The sequence below is a fragment of the Aotus nancymaae genome, unplaced genomic scaffold (genome assembly GCF_030222135.1).
Source record: "Aotus nancymaae isolate 86718 unplaced genomic scaffold, 86718_ANA_hifiasm-v0.15.2.pri h1tg000072l, whole genome shotgun sequence".
Lineage (NCBI taxonomy): Eukaryota > Metazoa > Chordata > Mammalia > Primates > Aotidae > Aotus > Aotus nancymaae.
Window position 1 is genome coordinate 15,933,898 of NW_026988487.1, and position 17,259 is coordinate 15,951,156.

A 17,259-nucleotide genomic window follows, 5' to 3' on the forward strand; every position below is an offset into this window, starting at 1 on the left:
CAACAGACCCCAACATCAAGATGACACAGATGTTGGAATTATCCGACAAGGACTTTAAAGCAGCTATAATAAAAATACTTTAGTGAGCAATCACAAACTTAGAACAAATGATAAAAATAGTCTCAGCAAAGAAACAGAAGATATAATGGGGAACTGAACAGAATTTTAGATATAAAAATTCAATAATTGACATGAACTCAACAAATGAGCTCAACGGCAGAATGGAGGGAACAGAGGAAAGACATACTTTCCTGTCAGCAAATACAGAATAGCATTTATTACCAAATCTGAATGATGGAAAATAGACTGAAAACAAATTAGCATAGCCTCAGAGCTATGGGGGACATTAACACGAGATCTAACATTCACATCATCAGACTCCCAGAACAAGAAAAGAAACAGTATGAGATAGAAAAAGTATTGGAAGAAACAATGGCTGAGAATCCCCCAGATTTGGCACAAGACATAAATCTAGGAATAAAGAAGCTGAGGATATCCCAAACAGGATAAATCCAAAGAAATCTATGCCAAGGCACATCATAACTTCTGAAAAGTAAAGAAAAGTTCTTGAAAGCAGTGAGAGAGAAAAGATACTTTAGCTACTGTGGAAAAACAATTCAAATGGTAGCCAATTTCTTACCTGAAACTATGGAGGCCAGAATTGGCACATTTTTCAAGTGTTGAAAAAAGAAATTGTCAACTCCAGATTCGCTATCTGGCAACAATATCCTATTCCCTAAGAATGAAGGGAAATCAAGACATTCATAGATGAAGAAAAAAACTAATAGAATTTGTCACCAGCTGACCTACTCTTTAAAAAAAATGGCGGAGGGAAATTCTTGAAACAGAAAGGAAACGATAAAAAACAAAAAAGGAATCTTGGGACACTAGGAAGGGAGAAGAGTAAAATATGCAAAAATCAACTAAGCTTTCCTCTTCCCTTGAATTCTCTAACATGCCTGACAGTTGAAGCAAATATTATAACATTGACTGATGTGGTTCTCTTAATGAATGCAGAGGAAATACTTAAAAACAACTATATTATAAATGAGCAGGAAAAAGGACTTTACAGGAATTAAAGTTTCTACACTTCACTCTAGGGTAAAATGTCAGGACCAGTAGACTGCGATAATTTCAGTATCTATAAAGTATGGGTTTGGACAGCCCTCAACCTCCGCTCAGGCGGAGAGCATGTGGAAGCAGTTAGCTCACTCTCTCTAGATGTGGTGGCTGGCAAGGAAAAAGGGCTGGAACTAGAACTACTGTAGACACAAGCAAAGCAGCCAGGCGAGAAGAGTGCATGTGCCAGAGAGCCTGGATGATGGAGCATAGGCGGGGAGGTAGGAAGAAGAAAATGGCTCCGAGAAGAGAGTCTCTGTCTCTAAGAAAGGAAGAAATTGCCTGAGGATACACATTAGAGATAAGGTGAAGGAAACTGAGAAAGTTGCCTGAGGATGATTCTCCTCCCAGTCAGGTAGACACCTGCTGAGAGAAAGGATAAGCCGCGAACTGGGGCGCAGAAAGTGGGAATGAAAGACATTAAGGGAGCGTCAGGAGCCAAAGCTGAAGTTTTTGATCTCTTGCTACTTAAAAGCTGTAGGATAACGAATTGATCAGCAGGTGGCAGTGTCCGCGGAGGCTCGCATCCCATCGGCCCTGGCGCTCGGGGCGGAAACAGGCGCGGTGGTGACTTTCTGGCCTGCGGCGCCTCTGCTCCCACATACCGGCTGACGTTGGACAACAAAGATGGCGGCAGGAACCAGTAATTACTGGGAAGGTGAGGGCGAGAAGGCCTCCGGGCGCGTCCCACGAGGGTGAGAGGGGCTGAGTGAGGACGGATCTTGGGAAAAGCAGCAGAGGAAAGAACCAGACCCCAGGAGTGGCCGAGCTGAGCAGCTGGGCTTGCCTAAGTGGGAGCCCCGGGGCCTGGGGACTGAGGAGCTTGAACGGTCTGGGGCTGGAGGGCTGGTCTGGTCGGGCCGTGTGAGCGGGACGTGGGGCAGCGGTTGGGCAGAGTGGACAGGGCGGGGATGTAGAGGAAGAGGGACCTGAATCGCCTCGTAGAACTGTACTGAGGGAGTAATGGAACTCGGACGAAGGAGCTTGGGGTACGAACTCTGAGAGGAAACGAATGTTGAGGGAGAAGATCCAGAGCCCAGGAGACTGGAGGAGTCGGCGCCTAGGAGTTGAGGTCACTATTGGAAAACTGAGTGGGAAAAGAGAAAGGAGGAACTTGCATTCCGGTCCGTCGGAGGAAGTATGAACAGAACGTCTCCTATTGGGTCCCTATGACAACTACAGGCTGGGGGCTTCCAGGATTGGGTGTTTGAAGGGAGAGAAAATAACTTATTCTTCTGCTCTGGAGCCTAGAATCGGTTTTATTGAAAAAGTTGAGAGAGCTTGTGTGGATTACAGTTAACATTTGCCATACTTCTCCCACCAAGGAAACCTTGTGATTTGACAAATGCATTCATTTAATTCCTGAAAATATAGTACGATAAAGTGAGCTTACATAAAACTCATTCCTGAACCATGATGATCAACAAGAACAGAGAAAGCTCACCTTTTTCTCTCAATGATCTCTTTGCTTTACTGCAGCATAGAAACTACTTTCCAGATTCCTTTGCCCTGTTCCTGTCGGTATCCTCTAGAAATCACAATATTGTCACTGTCGGCCACTTGATCTAAGAAACTTCATTCTAAATTTATCCAGATTGGCCTGTCATACTTTCAGTATGCTTTTACTTATGTTTTCTACTAGAGAAGACAATTATTCCAGTCACAGGAAAGTGTGCTTATAGTTTAAAACATGTATTTCACTGCCCATTTGAAATGTGTGTACTAGCTAGAAAAGTTTTTTTTTTTTTTTCCTTTGAGACAGAGTCTGGCTCTGTCTCCCCAGGCTGCAGTGTAGTGGCATGATCTCGGCTCACTGCAGCCTCCGCCTCCTGGGTTCAAGCGATTCTCCTGCCTCAGCCTCCTGAGTAGCTGGGACTACAGGGATGCGCCACCACCCCTGGCTAATTTTTGTATTTTTAGTAGAGTTGGGGTTTCACCATATTGGCCAGTATGTTCCCCATCTCTTGACCTCGTGATCCACCTGCCTCGGACTCCCAAAGTGTTGGGATTACAGGCATGAGCCACCAGGCCCGACCGCTAGAAAACATTTTAAAATTATGTAGAAATGGCTAATGATACCTTTATTATTAGTCATTAAACTGTGGTTTTTTTGAAGCACCATGCTATAATATTACAGCTGCTCATTACTGACAACCTAGTCTATGCCAGCTGCTTTAAGCATATGATTACTAATATTGAATACTGAAGGTAGGGGTTTAAAAAACAGGAAGCTGAAGTTCATAGGTTAAGTAGATTGTCGATAAATCTTAGAGTCAGTTATGGCTGTGCTGAGATTCAAACTGGCATTTGGTCTCTGGGCAAATATGCTCCACTATATTAACTGTACTTTTTATTTCTGGTTGAAAAGCATATTGAAATAATGTTTTGCATTCTTTATCCCTGAGAGATTCTTATACCATTACCTCTGGTACTTCTGCCCTTTTATTTTAACCTTCACTTTGCCATGAATGAGAACACTTATATCTCTGTGTGGATGTCCAGAATGTGGCTTCTCTCACGCAACCCCTTAAATGCCAGACTGCTAAACCAATTTTTCTGCTTACTTCCTTGTTTGCTTCTTCTCTTAAAACTTACGTACTATTTCTGTCATACTCATATTAGACCTTGTTAGTAGCACATTGTTTATTGTTACTTTTAGCCCTCCAAATTACTTTCAGTAAGTTTTTTAAAGGCAGTTTTTGGCCAGGCACGGTGGCTCATGCCTGTAATCACTTTGGGAGGCCCGGGTGGGAGGATCACTCGTGGTTGGGAGTTTGAGACCAGTCTGGGCAACATTGTGAGACCTCTTTTCTAATAACAAAAAAAGAAAAAGACGATTTTTGTGTAACTGTTTTTTCTTTATATTCAATTGAGAAGTCATTTTGGGCCAGGCATGGTGGCTTATACCTGTAATCCCAGCACTTTGAGAGGTCAAGGTGGGCAAATCATTGAGGTCAGGAGATTGATACCATCCTGGCCAACATGGTCAAACCCCGTCTCTACTAAAAATACAAATATTAGCCAGGTGTGGTGGTGTCTGCCTGTAGTCCCAGCTGCTTGGGAGGCTGAGGCAGGAGAATTGCTTGAACCCAGGAGGCGGAGTCTGCTGTGAGCCAAGATCATGCCACTTCACTCCAGCCTGGGTGACAGAAGGAGACTCCATCTCAAAAAAAAAAGATAAGTCATTTTGCTATTATGAAAAGAAGTTAATAAGTCTAATAAAGCTTTGGAACATAAAAAGCAAAATCCCTTTCAAAAAAATAATGCTTTTTTCTTGTAATATTAATTGGTAAGTTGATATGCTGGTCAGAAACTGTATTTTTAGTTCCTTTGTGATTTGTATTCTCTTGTTTTCTCTGAATTATAGAATTTTAGTTACTGCTATACAGTAAGTTTTTGGAATTATGGGATAAATTATGGAATTTTAGTTATTGCTATACAATAAGTTATTGCTATACAAGTAGTTTCAGGAAGGGTAGAACAACATTTGTTTTCTAGCCATTTTTGGAGTAAAGCTGCAAAGTTGCATCTCCCGTTGCTACTTCCCTTCTTGCCCCCTCTGAAGTTTATAAGTGACTAATTTGCTTTGCTGGGCAAGTCATTGGTTTCCTTCTTTTAACACTTTTCTTTATGGGGGTAAAAAGATCAGTATATGATCATTTTCATAGTTTGTTTTCTTCAAAATAGTCTTGTGATTTTTGTGTCTGTTGATGGACTTTTCATGTCTAATTATTTTCTGTTATAATTTTGTTAAAGATCTCAGGAAACAGGCTCGACAGCTGGAAAATGAACTTGACCTGAAACTAGTTTCCTTCAGCAAACTATGTACAAGTTACAGTCATAGCAGTGCCCGAGATGGAAGACGCGACAGGTATAGGTACTACCAGATTCTGTCTCTTATGCCTTAACTATGTTTTTAAAGCAGTAAAAAATAAACTAAAATATATGACTTCTGTAAGTTGGTCTGTTGGTGAATTTTTGATCTTTTGTTTTGTCATTGATTGTTTTATTTTTTAGTGACTTACTAAAATTCTTCCGAATTCTTGAGACTAGCATTTATTTGAAATCCTTAGACAAAGATTGTTACAGTGTCAGGAGAATCCTGGTGGAACTTAAGAATAAGTTTATGTCAAAAATATGAGTGTTCAGCCAGTGTAGGAAAAGGTGGCTGATTTGTACGCGTGATATGTATTTCTTGTGTTTTCCAATTGCTAAATGAACCTGCGGATCTACCCAGGTGCCAAGTATACATATTGCTATTCCGGTGTTTATTCTATTAGAATGTATCTAATGCAGTGTGTATCCTTGCTGTTAATTATCAAAACTATTTTTAATTTTGGTACTTTTTTGAGAAACTAGTATATTACTATATTGAATGTATGGAAAATACATTCTTCTCTTTGAAGCTTATGCTCACTTTAAGTCATCCATTTGTTTCAAAAAAATATTAGGAGTGGGCCAGGCACAGTGGATCACACCTGTAATTCCAGCACTTTTGGGATGCCGAGGTTGGGAGTTTGAGACTGGCCTGGCGAAACTAAAAATACAAAAAATTAACTGGATGTGGCGGTGCATGCCTATAATCCCAGCTACTTAGGAGGCTGAGGCAGGAGAATCACTTGAAACCTGGGAGGCAGAGGTTGTGGTGAGCCAAGATTGTGCCATTGCACTCCAGCCTGGGCAACAAGAGGAAAACTCCATTAAAAAGAAAAAAATATATATATATATATATAACAAATTTTTAAAAAAATTAGGAGATATTTAAGACAGTTACAAATCTCCCATTTAAAAAAAATGATCATTATGATCATTACTCATTCCATTGAAGTCCCTTATGGCACTCCACTTTCTCCCACACCATAATCAATATATATTCTTACTGCATGTTTGTATTTCTGAGCGATTCGTAGTATCCTATTATGTTATGTAATATATATATATATATTGTATTTATTTTGCAGTGGGTTTTTTTCTTTAACATTTTGAGATTCAGCTATGGAGTCATTTAATTCTGGTATATTCATTTGTAGTTCATATGTAGTTTTGTATGACTGTATCACACTTTAACCATTTGGTGATGGACATTGTTTCTAATTTTTGCTAATTAATAATAATTTTGATAGCTGACATAGAGTGTTCATTGTATGTTAAGTAAGAGCTTTCTATAAATGCTGCTGGGAACATTTTTACACAGAATGTTTCTATATACCTAGCAGTGAAATTGCTGGTATCAGAATTGTTGTTAATCCACACTGACTTTACATACTTTTTCAAAGTTTAAAAGTGAGCAGGATATTTGTTAGCTAATAAAAACAACAAAATCTGAGCTTGGATTTGAATCCAAGTCTATCTACAGAGCCCACACTCTAAACCCTACTATATTGTGTACATTCAAACAAAAAGTGAATTCAACTCTATAGCCAAAATACTGTTTCTTTTTCATAAGGGCTCATTGGTTGTGAAGGCAGCAGGGCCAACATTGACTCTAGGATCTACAAATAAATTACTAACACGTCAAATAGATTGCATTGCTCTGGGCTTGGCTTTATTTAGCAAGTCAAGAGAATGAAGAATGTTCTTTCTATGCATTTTCTATGTTCTGTGTGCTTCCTGAACTAATACTTTTTTTTTTTGTTACTCCTCTAAAGGAAAAACTATCTTGAAAACATTTCCTAAGAAATTCTGCTACAAACTGGAACTGGCTTTGTAAAATTACTTCAGCCTAACTCCCCTTTTATTAAAAAACCTAAGGCCATGAGGATGAAGGTTTGATGTGTAAAGTTTCTTATTTGATGCCCAGGTCGGAAACATGTCACAATGAGCCAACTAAGCAATAACTAGAATATTATTTATTCCAGGAATCTTTTTCTTTTTTTTTTTTTTTTAACTTTATGTATTTTCAGAACTTAAAGGTCTATGAATCATTACCTACCTATAAGATGAATTCAATTTAACTGAATCCTAGTATTGTGAAGAATTAGTTTTTGGCCATTTCCCTTTACTCTTACACTGTCCTGATGAATATATGAATATAATGAGTATGGAATAACCAATAGTAGGGATTGCTCTCGCATTCTTTCATTCAACAAACATTTAATGAGCACCTACTATGTGCCAGGCTCTGTACTAGGTGCTAGGCATGTATCTATGAATAAAACAGAGACAATTTTTTCTCCCCTTATGAAGCTTTAATTCTATTGGTCTGTTGTTCTTTCTCATATATCTGGTAAGGGAAGATTTATATTAGTAGTCTACAGAACATTTATTTAATCTTTTTCATTTGCCACACCCAGCCATCTTGACAGGGCAGGACAAAGTCTTTGGTAAGATTTTATAGCATAGTCAATTGCCTGGGCATTTATCTGTGTCCAGTATAACTTAGGTCTATTTTGAGCGGCTCTCATATGCTAATACATAACTAATCTGATGAAGGTTAGTGGTGTTTTGGAAAAGGCAAAAGAAACACTGAGGACAGGTGGGTTTAGAATTTGAATCTGTCAAACAGGTTTCACTTGTAAAAAGATCGATTTTTGACTATTCAGATTTGAAAAGGCAATTTAACACAATTTTACAAAACAAAAAGATGATTGCATATTATAAGTAGAAATGTGGAAGATTAGTTCCAAAGCATGCAGGACATGGCTGTATATATTGGATTTAAAGCCAGTTTCTGAGTATTCAATAGCTTGTTATCCAATCTGCGGATCATTTAAACCTTAATTTTACTTCCTCTTGGTAACAGTAAAGGAAAGAAGAGAGAACTTAATGTTAAGGTTGAAGGAACTGTAATTCCTTTGGGGTAAAAATGTAAAAGATTGTTTCTCACAGACCCTGTAACATAATGCGTAATTCCTTTTATGGCTTCTATTAACTACCTTATTTTAAGTATGTTTTAAAGGACTGTATTTGAGTAATGGATCCTCTTTAACTGAACTTCTTTTTAGTTCTGATACAACACCCCTTTTAAATGGATCAAGCCAAGACAGAATGTTTGAGACAATGGCAATTGAGATTGAACAACTTTTGGCAAGGGTAAGTGCTTTCTGTTAAATGGTATTTTGCAAATAACCATGTACTTGTTAGATAGGGTACTAGATTATATTGAGACAGACATGCTTATTGAAATTATCCATTCCATTCAAGATGTGTGCCTCCCCAGGCCACTCAAATTTTGATGACAGCCATTCTCAGGTCATATGGTGTTATTTTGGTCTTTATGGATGGGAGAAATGCTGAATTGTTACTTGCTATCTTGTTTTTTGTTTCATTTTGTTTTGCCATCAGCCAGAAGGGCATATAGGCAAATAATTTGCTTGTAGCTGTTTATAGTGCTTTGTAAAATATTTTGGTTGTTTTTTTCTCCTTTCTTTCTAGCTTACAGGGGTAAATGATAAAATGGCAGAATATACCAACAGTGCTGGTGTGCCCTCCTTGAATGCGGCCCTGATGCATACATTACAGCGACATAGAGACATACTGCAGGTAATATATTGGGCTCAGAACTTTTCTGTTATCACAGAGTTTGGTGTTTTGTGTTTTGTTTTGTTTTGTTTTGTTTTGTTTTAATCCCTGCATAAGATATGTCCATGGTGGCTCACACCTGTAATCCCAACACTTTGGGAGGCTGAGGTGGGCAGATCACAAGGTCAGGAGATACGTGCACATGTATTTAAAAGGACAAAGAGAAAAATCTGAGAAAATAAATGCCATGCTATGGGGACTTGTTTTACATTTTTTAAATTTTTTGGTCAGTATTATAAAATTTGGAAAATATTTAATAGCTTTTGGGTTTTCCTGGTGAAGTTAAGTAATATTCATCACTGGGTACATATACTTCCACTCTGAGAGACCTAGCTGTCTAGCTGTAACAGTGAAATAGCCAATGGTCATGTATAGACAATAACTTGGTGGGTTAGAGTATAGTTTCATCTGGCTTTGAAGATAATATGGAGGGGGAATGATTTACTATATTTAGTATATTGTTTGAGAAAACATTAGATGTGTATGTACCAATAAAATGAAATAAACTCTTAAAGATTGAAATGGAGAATATGTTAAAAATATAGTGGTACAAACAGGAGGGCAAGTTTTTTTTTTTCAGATAGGGTCTTACTCTATCACCCAGGCTGGAGCACAGTAGTGCAATCACAGCTCACTGCAGCCTCAACCTCCCAAGCTCAAGCAATCTTCCTACCTCAGCCTCCCGAACAGCTGGGACCACAAGCACATGCCACCATGCCTGGCTAATTTTTTAAAAGTTTTTTGCAGAGATAGGGCCTTACCATGTTGCCCAGGCTGGTCTGTAACTCCTGTGTATGGATGATCCACCTACCTCGGCCTTCCAAAGTGCTAAAATTACAAGCATGAGCCACTGTGCCCAGCCGCAAATATTTTTAATATTGAGAAAATTCAGCAACTATTTCTAATTTTAAAAACTCTTTTTAAAAGTAAGAATAGATGGCTGGGCACGGTGGCTCACACCTGTAATCCCATCACTTTGGGAGGCCGAGGCAGGTGGGTCACCTGTGGTCAGGAGTTCAAGACTAGCCTAGCCAACATGGCGAAACCCTGTCTCTACTAAAAGTACAAAAATTAGCTGGGCGTGGAAGTGTGCGCCTGTAATCCCAGCTACTCAACAGGCAGGGAAGCTTGAACCCAGGGAGGTGGAGGTTTCAGTGAGCCAAGATTGTGCCACTGCACTCCAGCTCGGGCAACAAGAGAGAGACTCCATCTCAAAAAAAAAAAAAAAAAAAAAGTAGGAATAGAAAGATACTTTATCTAATACATACAAAAATGTATATATTGGATTAAAAGCTAGCATTGTGTTTAAAGGTAAAGCAATAAAGACATTCCCATTGAAGAAAAAATCAAGACAGCGATACCCATGATCACTGCAAATGCGTAACATTGTTTTTTAAGTTCTTGATGGTACAATTAGACAGTAAAAAGAAATGAGATGTAGGTAGGGCATGCTGGCTCCTGCTTATAATCCCAGCACTTTGGGAATCTGAGGTGGGCAGATCATTTGAGGTCAGGAGTTTGAGACCAGCCTGGCCAACATGGTGAAACCCCGTCTTTACTAAAAATACAAAAATTAGCCAGGTGTGGTGGTAGGTGCCTGTTATCCCAGCTACTTGCGAGGCTGAGGCAGGAGAATCACTTGAACCCAGGAGGTGGAGGTTGCAGTGAGCTGAGATGGAGTGCCTGTGCACTCCAGCCTAGGTGACAGAGTGAGACTCTGTCTCAAAAAAAAAAAAAAAGATGTAAGTGTTGGAAAGGAAGGGGCAAAATTTCTATGAGGTAGCAGGATAAAACTATAGGTCTAGTACACCCAAGAAAATTAACTGATAAAAAGTTAGAAACAATTAAGTTCAGTAAGATGGTAGTTTACAAAATGAATGCATAAAAGCAAATAGTTTTCCTACATGCAAATGATAACACGTTAGAAAGTATAATGGAAGAAACTATAAAGTATGTATAAATTAAATAAGAAATATATAGGATTTGTATGTGCAAAATTCTACTGAGGGACATACAGAATGAGATTTAAGTAAAGGAAAGAATCACTCCATTTTTAGATGGGAAGACTTTTCTCTAAATTGAATGACAGCCCAATGGAAATAGCAGGGTTGTATTGTTGTTTGTATAATTAAAAATAGAAAATTACAGAATGACACTGAAGTTCATTTGGAATCATAGACATACAAGAACAATCAAGAAAAAACAACCTGAAAAGGAAGATAAGCCGTAGAGGGTTCCTAGTTCTACAAGATCTTAAAACCTGTTAAAAAACTGGAATAGTTAAGCCAATTTTATTCTAGAGAAAAAAAAAATAAAAATGATTAAACAGAGTAGAGTTCATATGTAGACCCAATTACGTATGGAAATTTTTAGCTTCTGATAAAGACGTTGGTTAAATTCAGTGGGACAAAGAGAAATTATAAAATAAATGGAACTATAACCATTGGCTAATTATTGAAGGACTGAAAAAAAAAATTCTATCTCAATCCTCAAATCCAGAATAAATTCCAAATGGATCCAAGAAGTAAGTAGAAAAAGAAATCATAAAGCATGGGTGAAATTTATAAATTTTTGAGTGGAAAGGACTTTATGATACTGGAAACTGTAACAAATGACTAATTTGTTTACTACATAGAGAAATAATAGAAATCAGAAAAAAAAAATAGGAAAATGGACAAAGGATATAAACTTGCTTACAAAAAAAAATGAGTGGTCAAAATTATAAAAACATTTTCAGTAATATTTCCAAATAAAAATACAGACCTCTGAAAGAGGTGATTTTTTCACCTGTCAGATTAGCAAGTGTTAAAACATTTATAACCATTATGGGCAAGAGAAAAATTAAAAAAAGGCACTCATATATTGCTTGTGGGAACATAGATTGGTGTAATGTTTCTAGAAGACAGTTTAGCAATACCAAAATTTAAATGTAAGATTCTTTGATCCAGTTATTCTGTTCCTAAGCATTTACTCCTTTTTTTTTTTTTTAAGCTCTGTTCAACTTGATAGACATTTACTCTTTAAATATCCTTGTTTTTTTGAAACAAGAGTCTCGCTCTGTTGCCCAGGCTGTAGTAGTACAGTGGTGTAAACTCACTGCAACCTCTGCTGCCCGGGTTCAAGCAATTCTCCTGCCTGAGTCTCCCGAATGAAGTGGCTGGGACTACAGGTGCGTGCCACCACCCCGGCTAATTTTTGTAATTTCAGTAGAGACGGGGTTTCGCCATGTTGGCCATGCTGGTCTCAAACTCCTGATCTCTAGTGATCCACCCAAAGTACTGGGATTATAGGCATGAGCCACTGTGCCTGGCTCTTACAGTATTTTTAATAGCCAAAAAAAAAAAAAAATGAAAATAACTATAGTGTTTATCAGTAGGGAATTTATTACATTGTGATAGTCATAAGATAATATTCTATGCAGATATTAAAAAGAATTATGTAGGTTTCTATTTCCTAATATGAAAAGATTGCTTGATACTTCATGAAGTACAAAAAGCAGGGTGTACATCAGAATGTATATTATGACTTATTTGGCAAAGTGAAAGAAGTAGTAGATAAGCTTGTATATGTAAAAACATATTTCCTGGCCAGGTGCAGTGACTCACACCTGTTATCCCAGCATTTTGGGAGGCCAAGGCAGGTGAAACTCTTGAGGTCAAGAGTTCAAGACCAGCCTGGCCAACATGTTGAAACTCCATCTCTACCAAAAATATAAAAATTAGCTGGATGTGGTGGCACGCTCCTGTAGTCCTAGCTACTGGGGAGGCTGAGGCACTAGAATTGCTTGAACCCGGGAGGTCAAGGTTGCAGTGAGTTGAGATAGCGCCACTGTACTCCAGCCTGAGTGACAGAGCTGGAAGAAGATACAGAATGATGATAACAGTTATGAGGTATGGAGCAGAATGTTTTGTTTTCCTTCATTTCACCTTTATTTCTTCTGGTGCCCTTTTAGCCTTCTCCTCCATGTTTATGTGTTAGTTTTGTTCTTTTAAAGGTCAGCAGGAACTCCATGGGAGACAAGATTTTGATTTTCTTCTTTATCTACATCTCTGAATATTCTTAATACCTCTTAAAAATACAGCGGTACAAAAATAATAGAAAGAAATGTTTAAAGATTATTTTGTTCCTTACAATTTTCTTGATTCTGTTCATTTTTGATTAGGAATTAAATTTTTTGTGAGAGCTCTAAAATGATGAGATTAGAAAATAGGCTCTATTAATGTGTACTATTAAGTAGAAAGAGCCTCTCAGGTTTTCTCCTAGGCTATTTGAAGTTATTTTATCTCAGAATTTTTTTCTTCCTAATTCCACCTCATAAGATAAAGTACTAGGAGGTACAAAGGATAATGATTTAATGGCACTGTTTCCCTAGCACTGAATTATTTTCATTTGAAAGAAATTGGTCACTCTTAAGGAAGGTAATTATAAAGTTATTTTTACTTTTGGTTAGTTTGATTTCTTAAATAGCAGTTTTCTGGACAGAAATTTACAGTGTGATGACAGTACATAACTGGTTAAGTGAGATGAAAATCCATAATTAGCTTTTGTTGAGACTGGATGTTGATTTATTTATTACAGGATTATACACATGAATTCCATAAAACCAAAGCAAACTTTATGGCAATACGGGAAAGGGAGAATCTCATGGGATCAGTACGGAAAGATATTGAGTAAGTTGCCTTTTATATTATTTGGTAGAATGTTTATTCAGATTTGACTTTAGGATATGTTCATGGTTAATTGCAAATTGAGTGGCAGAACGACGCTTGAGATTTCAGGGTTTCCAGTTCCCATTTCACTGTCTTTTGAAGACTGCTGCTGCAATGTCATCCTAATCTACATTTCCATGTTTATCTCATGCTTTCCCTTATTTTATCATTGGCTCCTGCCAGCCTTGACTTTCCTGTCTTAATTCAAAGTGCTGCTTAGGTGATGTCTTCATGGTTCTCTGATCTCTTACCACCCACCCTAAGAATTATAACATTACTTTTATGATCCTCTGCAGATGGCTCAAAGAAAATGAAATTTTTAATAATTAACATTATCAGTAACTGAAGTTCTTCATATTTCTCTTCCTGATTATCACCTATTCCTGTCCCTTGTCCCAACAGTTATATATTACAAACAGTAATATTTACAAACTCATGGCCTTATGTTAAATTATTTAAGGACTCCTAACCTCCTTATACTGATCTCAATCTATAATTTTAAATATTTTTTTCTTCTGTCCCTTCACCTCTTCTTTAATGATCTGTTCTAGCATTTCATATACATTTTTGAAAATTTTGTCAGAACCGAACACTACTGACAAAGTTAAGTCCCAGGGCATCTCATTGAAGCTGAAGACTTTCCAATTTGGAGCATCTAATGATATCTGCCATCATTTCACTTGTGATAAATTATGTGATAAGTTTTATAAACTATGATATACATTTATTATAAACTGTAGATTATGTGTACTCTCAGAAGCACTTTCCTGGAGATCTTTATTTTGTTGTAACAGTAACACAGTTGTAAGATTTTTATTCCTTCAGGACATGTACGTCTTTTGTTCATTTTCCGTACAGTCCATTTATATATACATTTTGAGGAATGCATTGAGCACCTGTGTAGGGGGTGGCCTTTAATGTGTAGACGTTGAGCACCCCCCACACACAGTGTGTGGGGATCACTAGAATGCCACCCATCGTAATAACGTGCTTTTTGGAAAATGGCCGTAAAAGGTATGTTCCATCTATTCACTAAACTGTCTCCTGAGTACCAACTCTGAGTTAATCACAGTAGAAGATAGAAGTGAAAAGAGCGGCCAGGCACAGTGGCTCACGCCTGTAATCCCAGCACTTTGGGAGGCTGAGGCAGGTGGATCACTTGAGTCTAGGAGTTCGAGACCAGCCTGGCCAACATGGTGAAATCCCATCTCTACTAAAAATACAAAAATTTTAGCTTGGCATAGTGTCAGGCACCTGTAATCCCAGCTACTTGGGAGGCTGAAGCACGAGAATCACTTTAACCCAAGAGGCAGAAGCTGCAGTGAGCGGAGATGGCACCACTGCATTCCAGCCTGGGTGACAGTGTGAAAATTTGTCTCAAAAATAAATAAATGCAAAAATTAGCCAGGCATGTTGTCATGCTCCTGTAGTCCCAGCTACTTGCAGGGCTGAGGCAGGAGGATCGCTTGAACCTGAGAGGTTGAGTAGGCAGCAGTGAGCCGAGATTGTGCCACTGCACTCCAGTCTAGGTAACAAAATGAGACCCTAATGTCTCAAAAAAAAAAAAAAAAAAAAATTGTTCCTGATACTTTATTAGTAGAAAACAGAAAGTTAAATTTTTGATAGTAGTAATAAGAATAGTTTTTTGTGTCAACTTCAATACACTAAGGACCAAAACAGTTACCCTTAAGTGTGCTAAAATGAGAAAATCTTTTTTTTTTTTTTTTTTTTTTTTTTTTAGAGAAAGAGAGAGAGAGAATAGGAAGGAGAAAAAAGGAAGAGAAAGAGAGAGAGAGAATGGGGAGGAGGGAGAAGGAAAAGAAAGAGGGAGAGAGAATGGGAGTATTGCTTTCTTGCCCAGGCTAGAATGCAATTTAGTAATGGGTATTGAAAACCTCTTTTATACTGATAATTATACTTAATGATGTAATCAGGAAGGAGTAAGGGAAGAAGATAACAAACAAACAGCCAACCAATATTTAATTTAAACCTATGAAATGCTATGCGATTACTGAGGAGTGATTTACTTCCAATTATATAGTCACCTTTGGAATAGGTGTGAGGTGGTAATGTATGTTTTGTGTATTTGAAGTGGAGAGTACTATAAATATTTATTAAGTTTACTTGTTCCGGGTCTGAGTTCAAGTTCTGAATATCCTTGTTAATTTTCTATCTCTTTGATCTATAGAATCGTTAGCTCTTCTTGTTGCATTGATCCTTTTGCCATTATGTAATGTCATTCCTCGCCTCTTTTGATCTTTGTTGCTTTAAAGTCTACTTTATCAGAGGTGAGAATTGCATCTGCTGCTTTTTGTTTATTAGTTTATTTTTACTCTCTGTTCAATTGGTAAATCTTCCTCCTTCTCTCTGAGTCTTTGTGTATAGTTTCATGTAAGATGGGCCCGGATGCAGCATACCGATGGGTTTTGGCTTTTTATCCAATTAAAATATATGTAAGTTTAATACCAGCATTTGATGCTAGCTGGCTGTTTTGCCCATTAGTTGATGTGAATATTTTATTGTGTTAGAGTTCTTTGCTTTTTGATATATTTTTGGAAAGGCTGATATTGGTTGTTCCTTTATATGTATAGTGCTTCTTTCAGAAGCTCTTGTAAAGCAGGCCTGGTGGTGGTGAACTCTCTAAGTACTTGTTTGTTCGCAAAAGATTTAATTTTTCCTTCGCACATAAAGCTTAGTTTGGCTGGATAGGAAATTCTGGGTTGAAAGTTCTTTTCTTTAAGGATGTTAAATATTGGTCCCACTCTTTTCTGGCTTGTAGGGTTTCTGCTGAGAGATCTGCTGTAAGTCTGATAGGTTTCCCTTTATGGGTAACCTGAACTTTCTCTCTAGCTGCCCTTAGTATTTTCTCCTTCATTTCAACCCTAATAAATCTGGCAATTATGTGCCTTGGGGTTGGTCTTCTTGAAGAATATCTTTGTGGTGTTCTCTGTATTAACCTGGAGTTGAATATTACCCTGCCTTGCCAGGTTGGGAAAATTTTCCTGAATGATATCCTGAAGAGTATTTTCCAACTTGGATTCATTCTCTTCATCACATTCAGGTACACCTATCAAACGTAAATTAGGTCTTTTCACATAGTCCCATATTTCCTGGAGACTTTGCTCATTCCTTTTCATCCTTTTTTCTGCATTTTTGTCTTCTCGTTTCATTTCACTGAGCTGGTCCTCGACTTCTGATATCCTTCCTTCCGCTTGATCAATTCGACTGTTTAAACTTGTGCATGCTTCGCGAAGTTCTCGTGTTGTGTTTTTCAGCTCCATCAATTCACTTATATTCTTCTCTAAATTGTCCATTCTCATTAACATTTCGTTAAACCTTTTTTCAAGGTTCTTAGTTTCTTTGCATTGGGTTAGAATAAGTTCTTTTAATTCACAGAAGTTTCTTATCACCCACGTTTGGAAACCTGCTTCTGTTATTGGAATACCGGTGTAATCTATTAAGCCTTGTTCCGTTACTGATGAGGAATTGCAATCCCCTGTAGAGGGAGAGGCATTCTGATTTTGAGTATTCTCTACCTTTTTACGCTGGTTTCTTCCCTTCATTATATATTTGTCCGTCTGTCGTCTTTATAATTACCGACTTTCTAACTGGGTCTCTGACGTCCAACTTGTTGATTCCCTGCGCCGAAATCTGAGCAATCCACTGAGCCGGCCAAAAGAGCGGTGTTAAGATTGATGGTGCTTTTCTGCCCGGGAATCTCCGGACTCTGCACCAAGAACTGGCGTGCTAAGGCACCAGCAAAACCGCCACGCCGGCCACAAGAGTCGCCCTGGCGACCCGTGGAGCTCCTCCACTGGGAATCTCGTGGTCCGTGAGCAACTAATATTCGTCTGAAAGTGTGGCGTCCTCTCGTTCTTTGTGCTTTCACTGGGAGGTACGTGCCCGAGCT

General features: G+C 38.1%; 1 protein-coding gene across 4 annotated transcripts in view; it reads left to right on the forward strand.

The window, feature by feature from the left end:
• Positions 1-1,690: 1,690 nt before the first annotated feature.
• The window catches only part of GOSR1 (golgi SNAP receptor complex member 1), a 39,854-nt gene continuing 24,285 nt past the window's right edge, over positions 1,691-17,259 (forward strand). The window contains exons 1-5 of one of the 4 annotated variants that reach the window (XM_012449285.2): positions 1,691-1,777; positions 4,876-4,996; positions 8,064-8,151; positions 8,494-8,601; positions 13,219-13,310. In XM_012449285.2, coding sequence (XP_012304708.1) covers positions 1,747-1,777; positions 4,876-4,996; positions 8,064-8,151; positions 8,494-8,601; positions 13,219-13,310 — 440 coding nt within the window. In that variant the 5' untranslated portion in view covers positions 1,691-1,746. The other 3 variants (XM_012449286.2, XM_012449288.2, XM_012449287.3) reach the window with 3 other exon arrangements.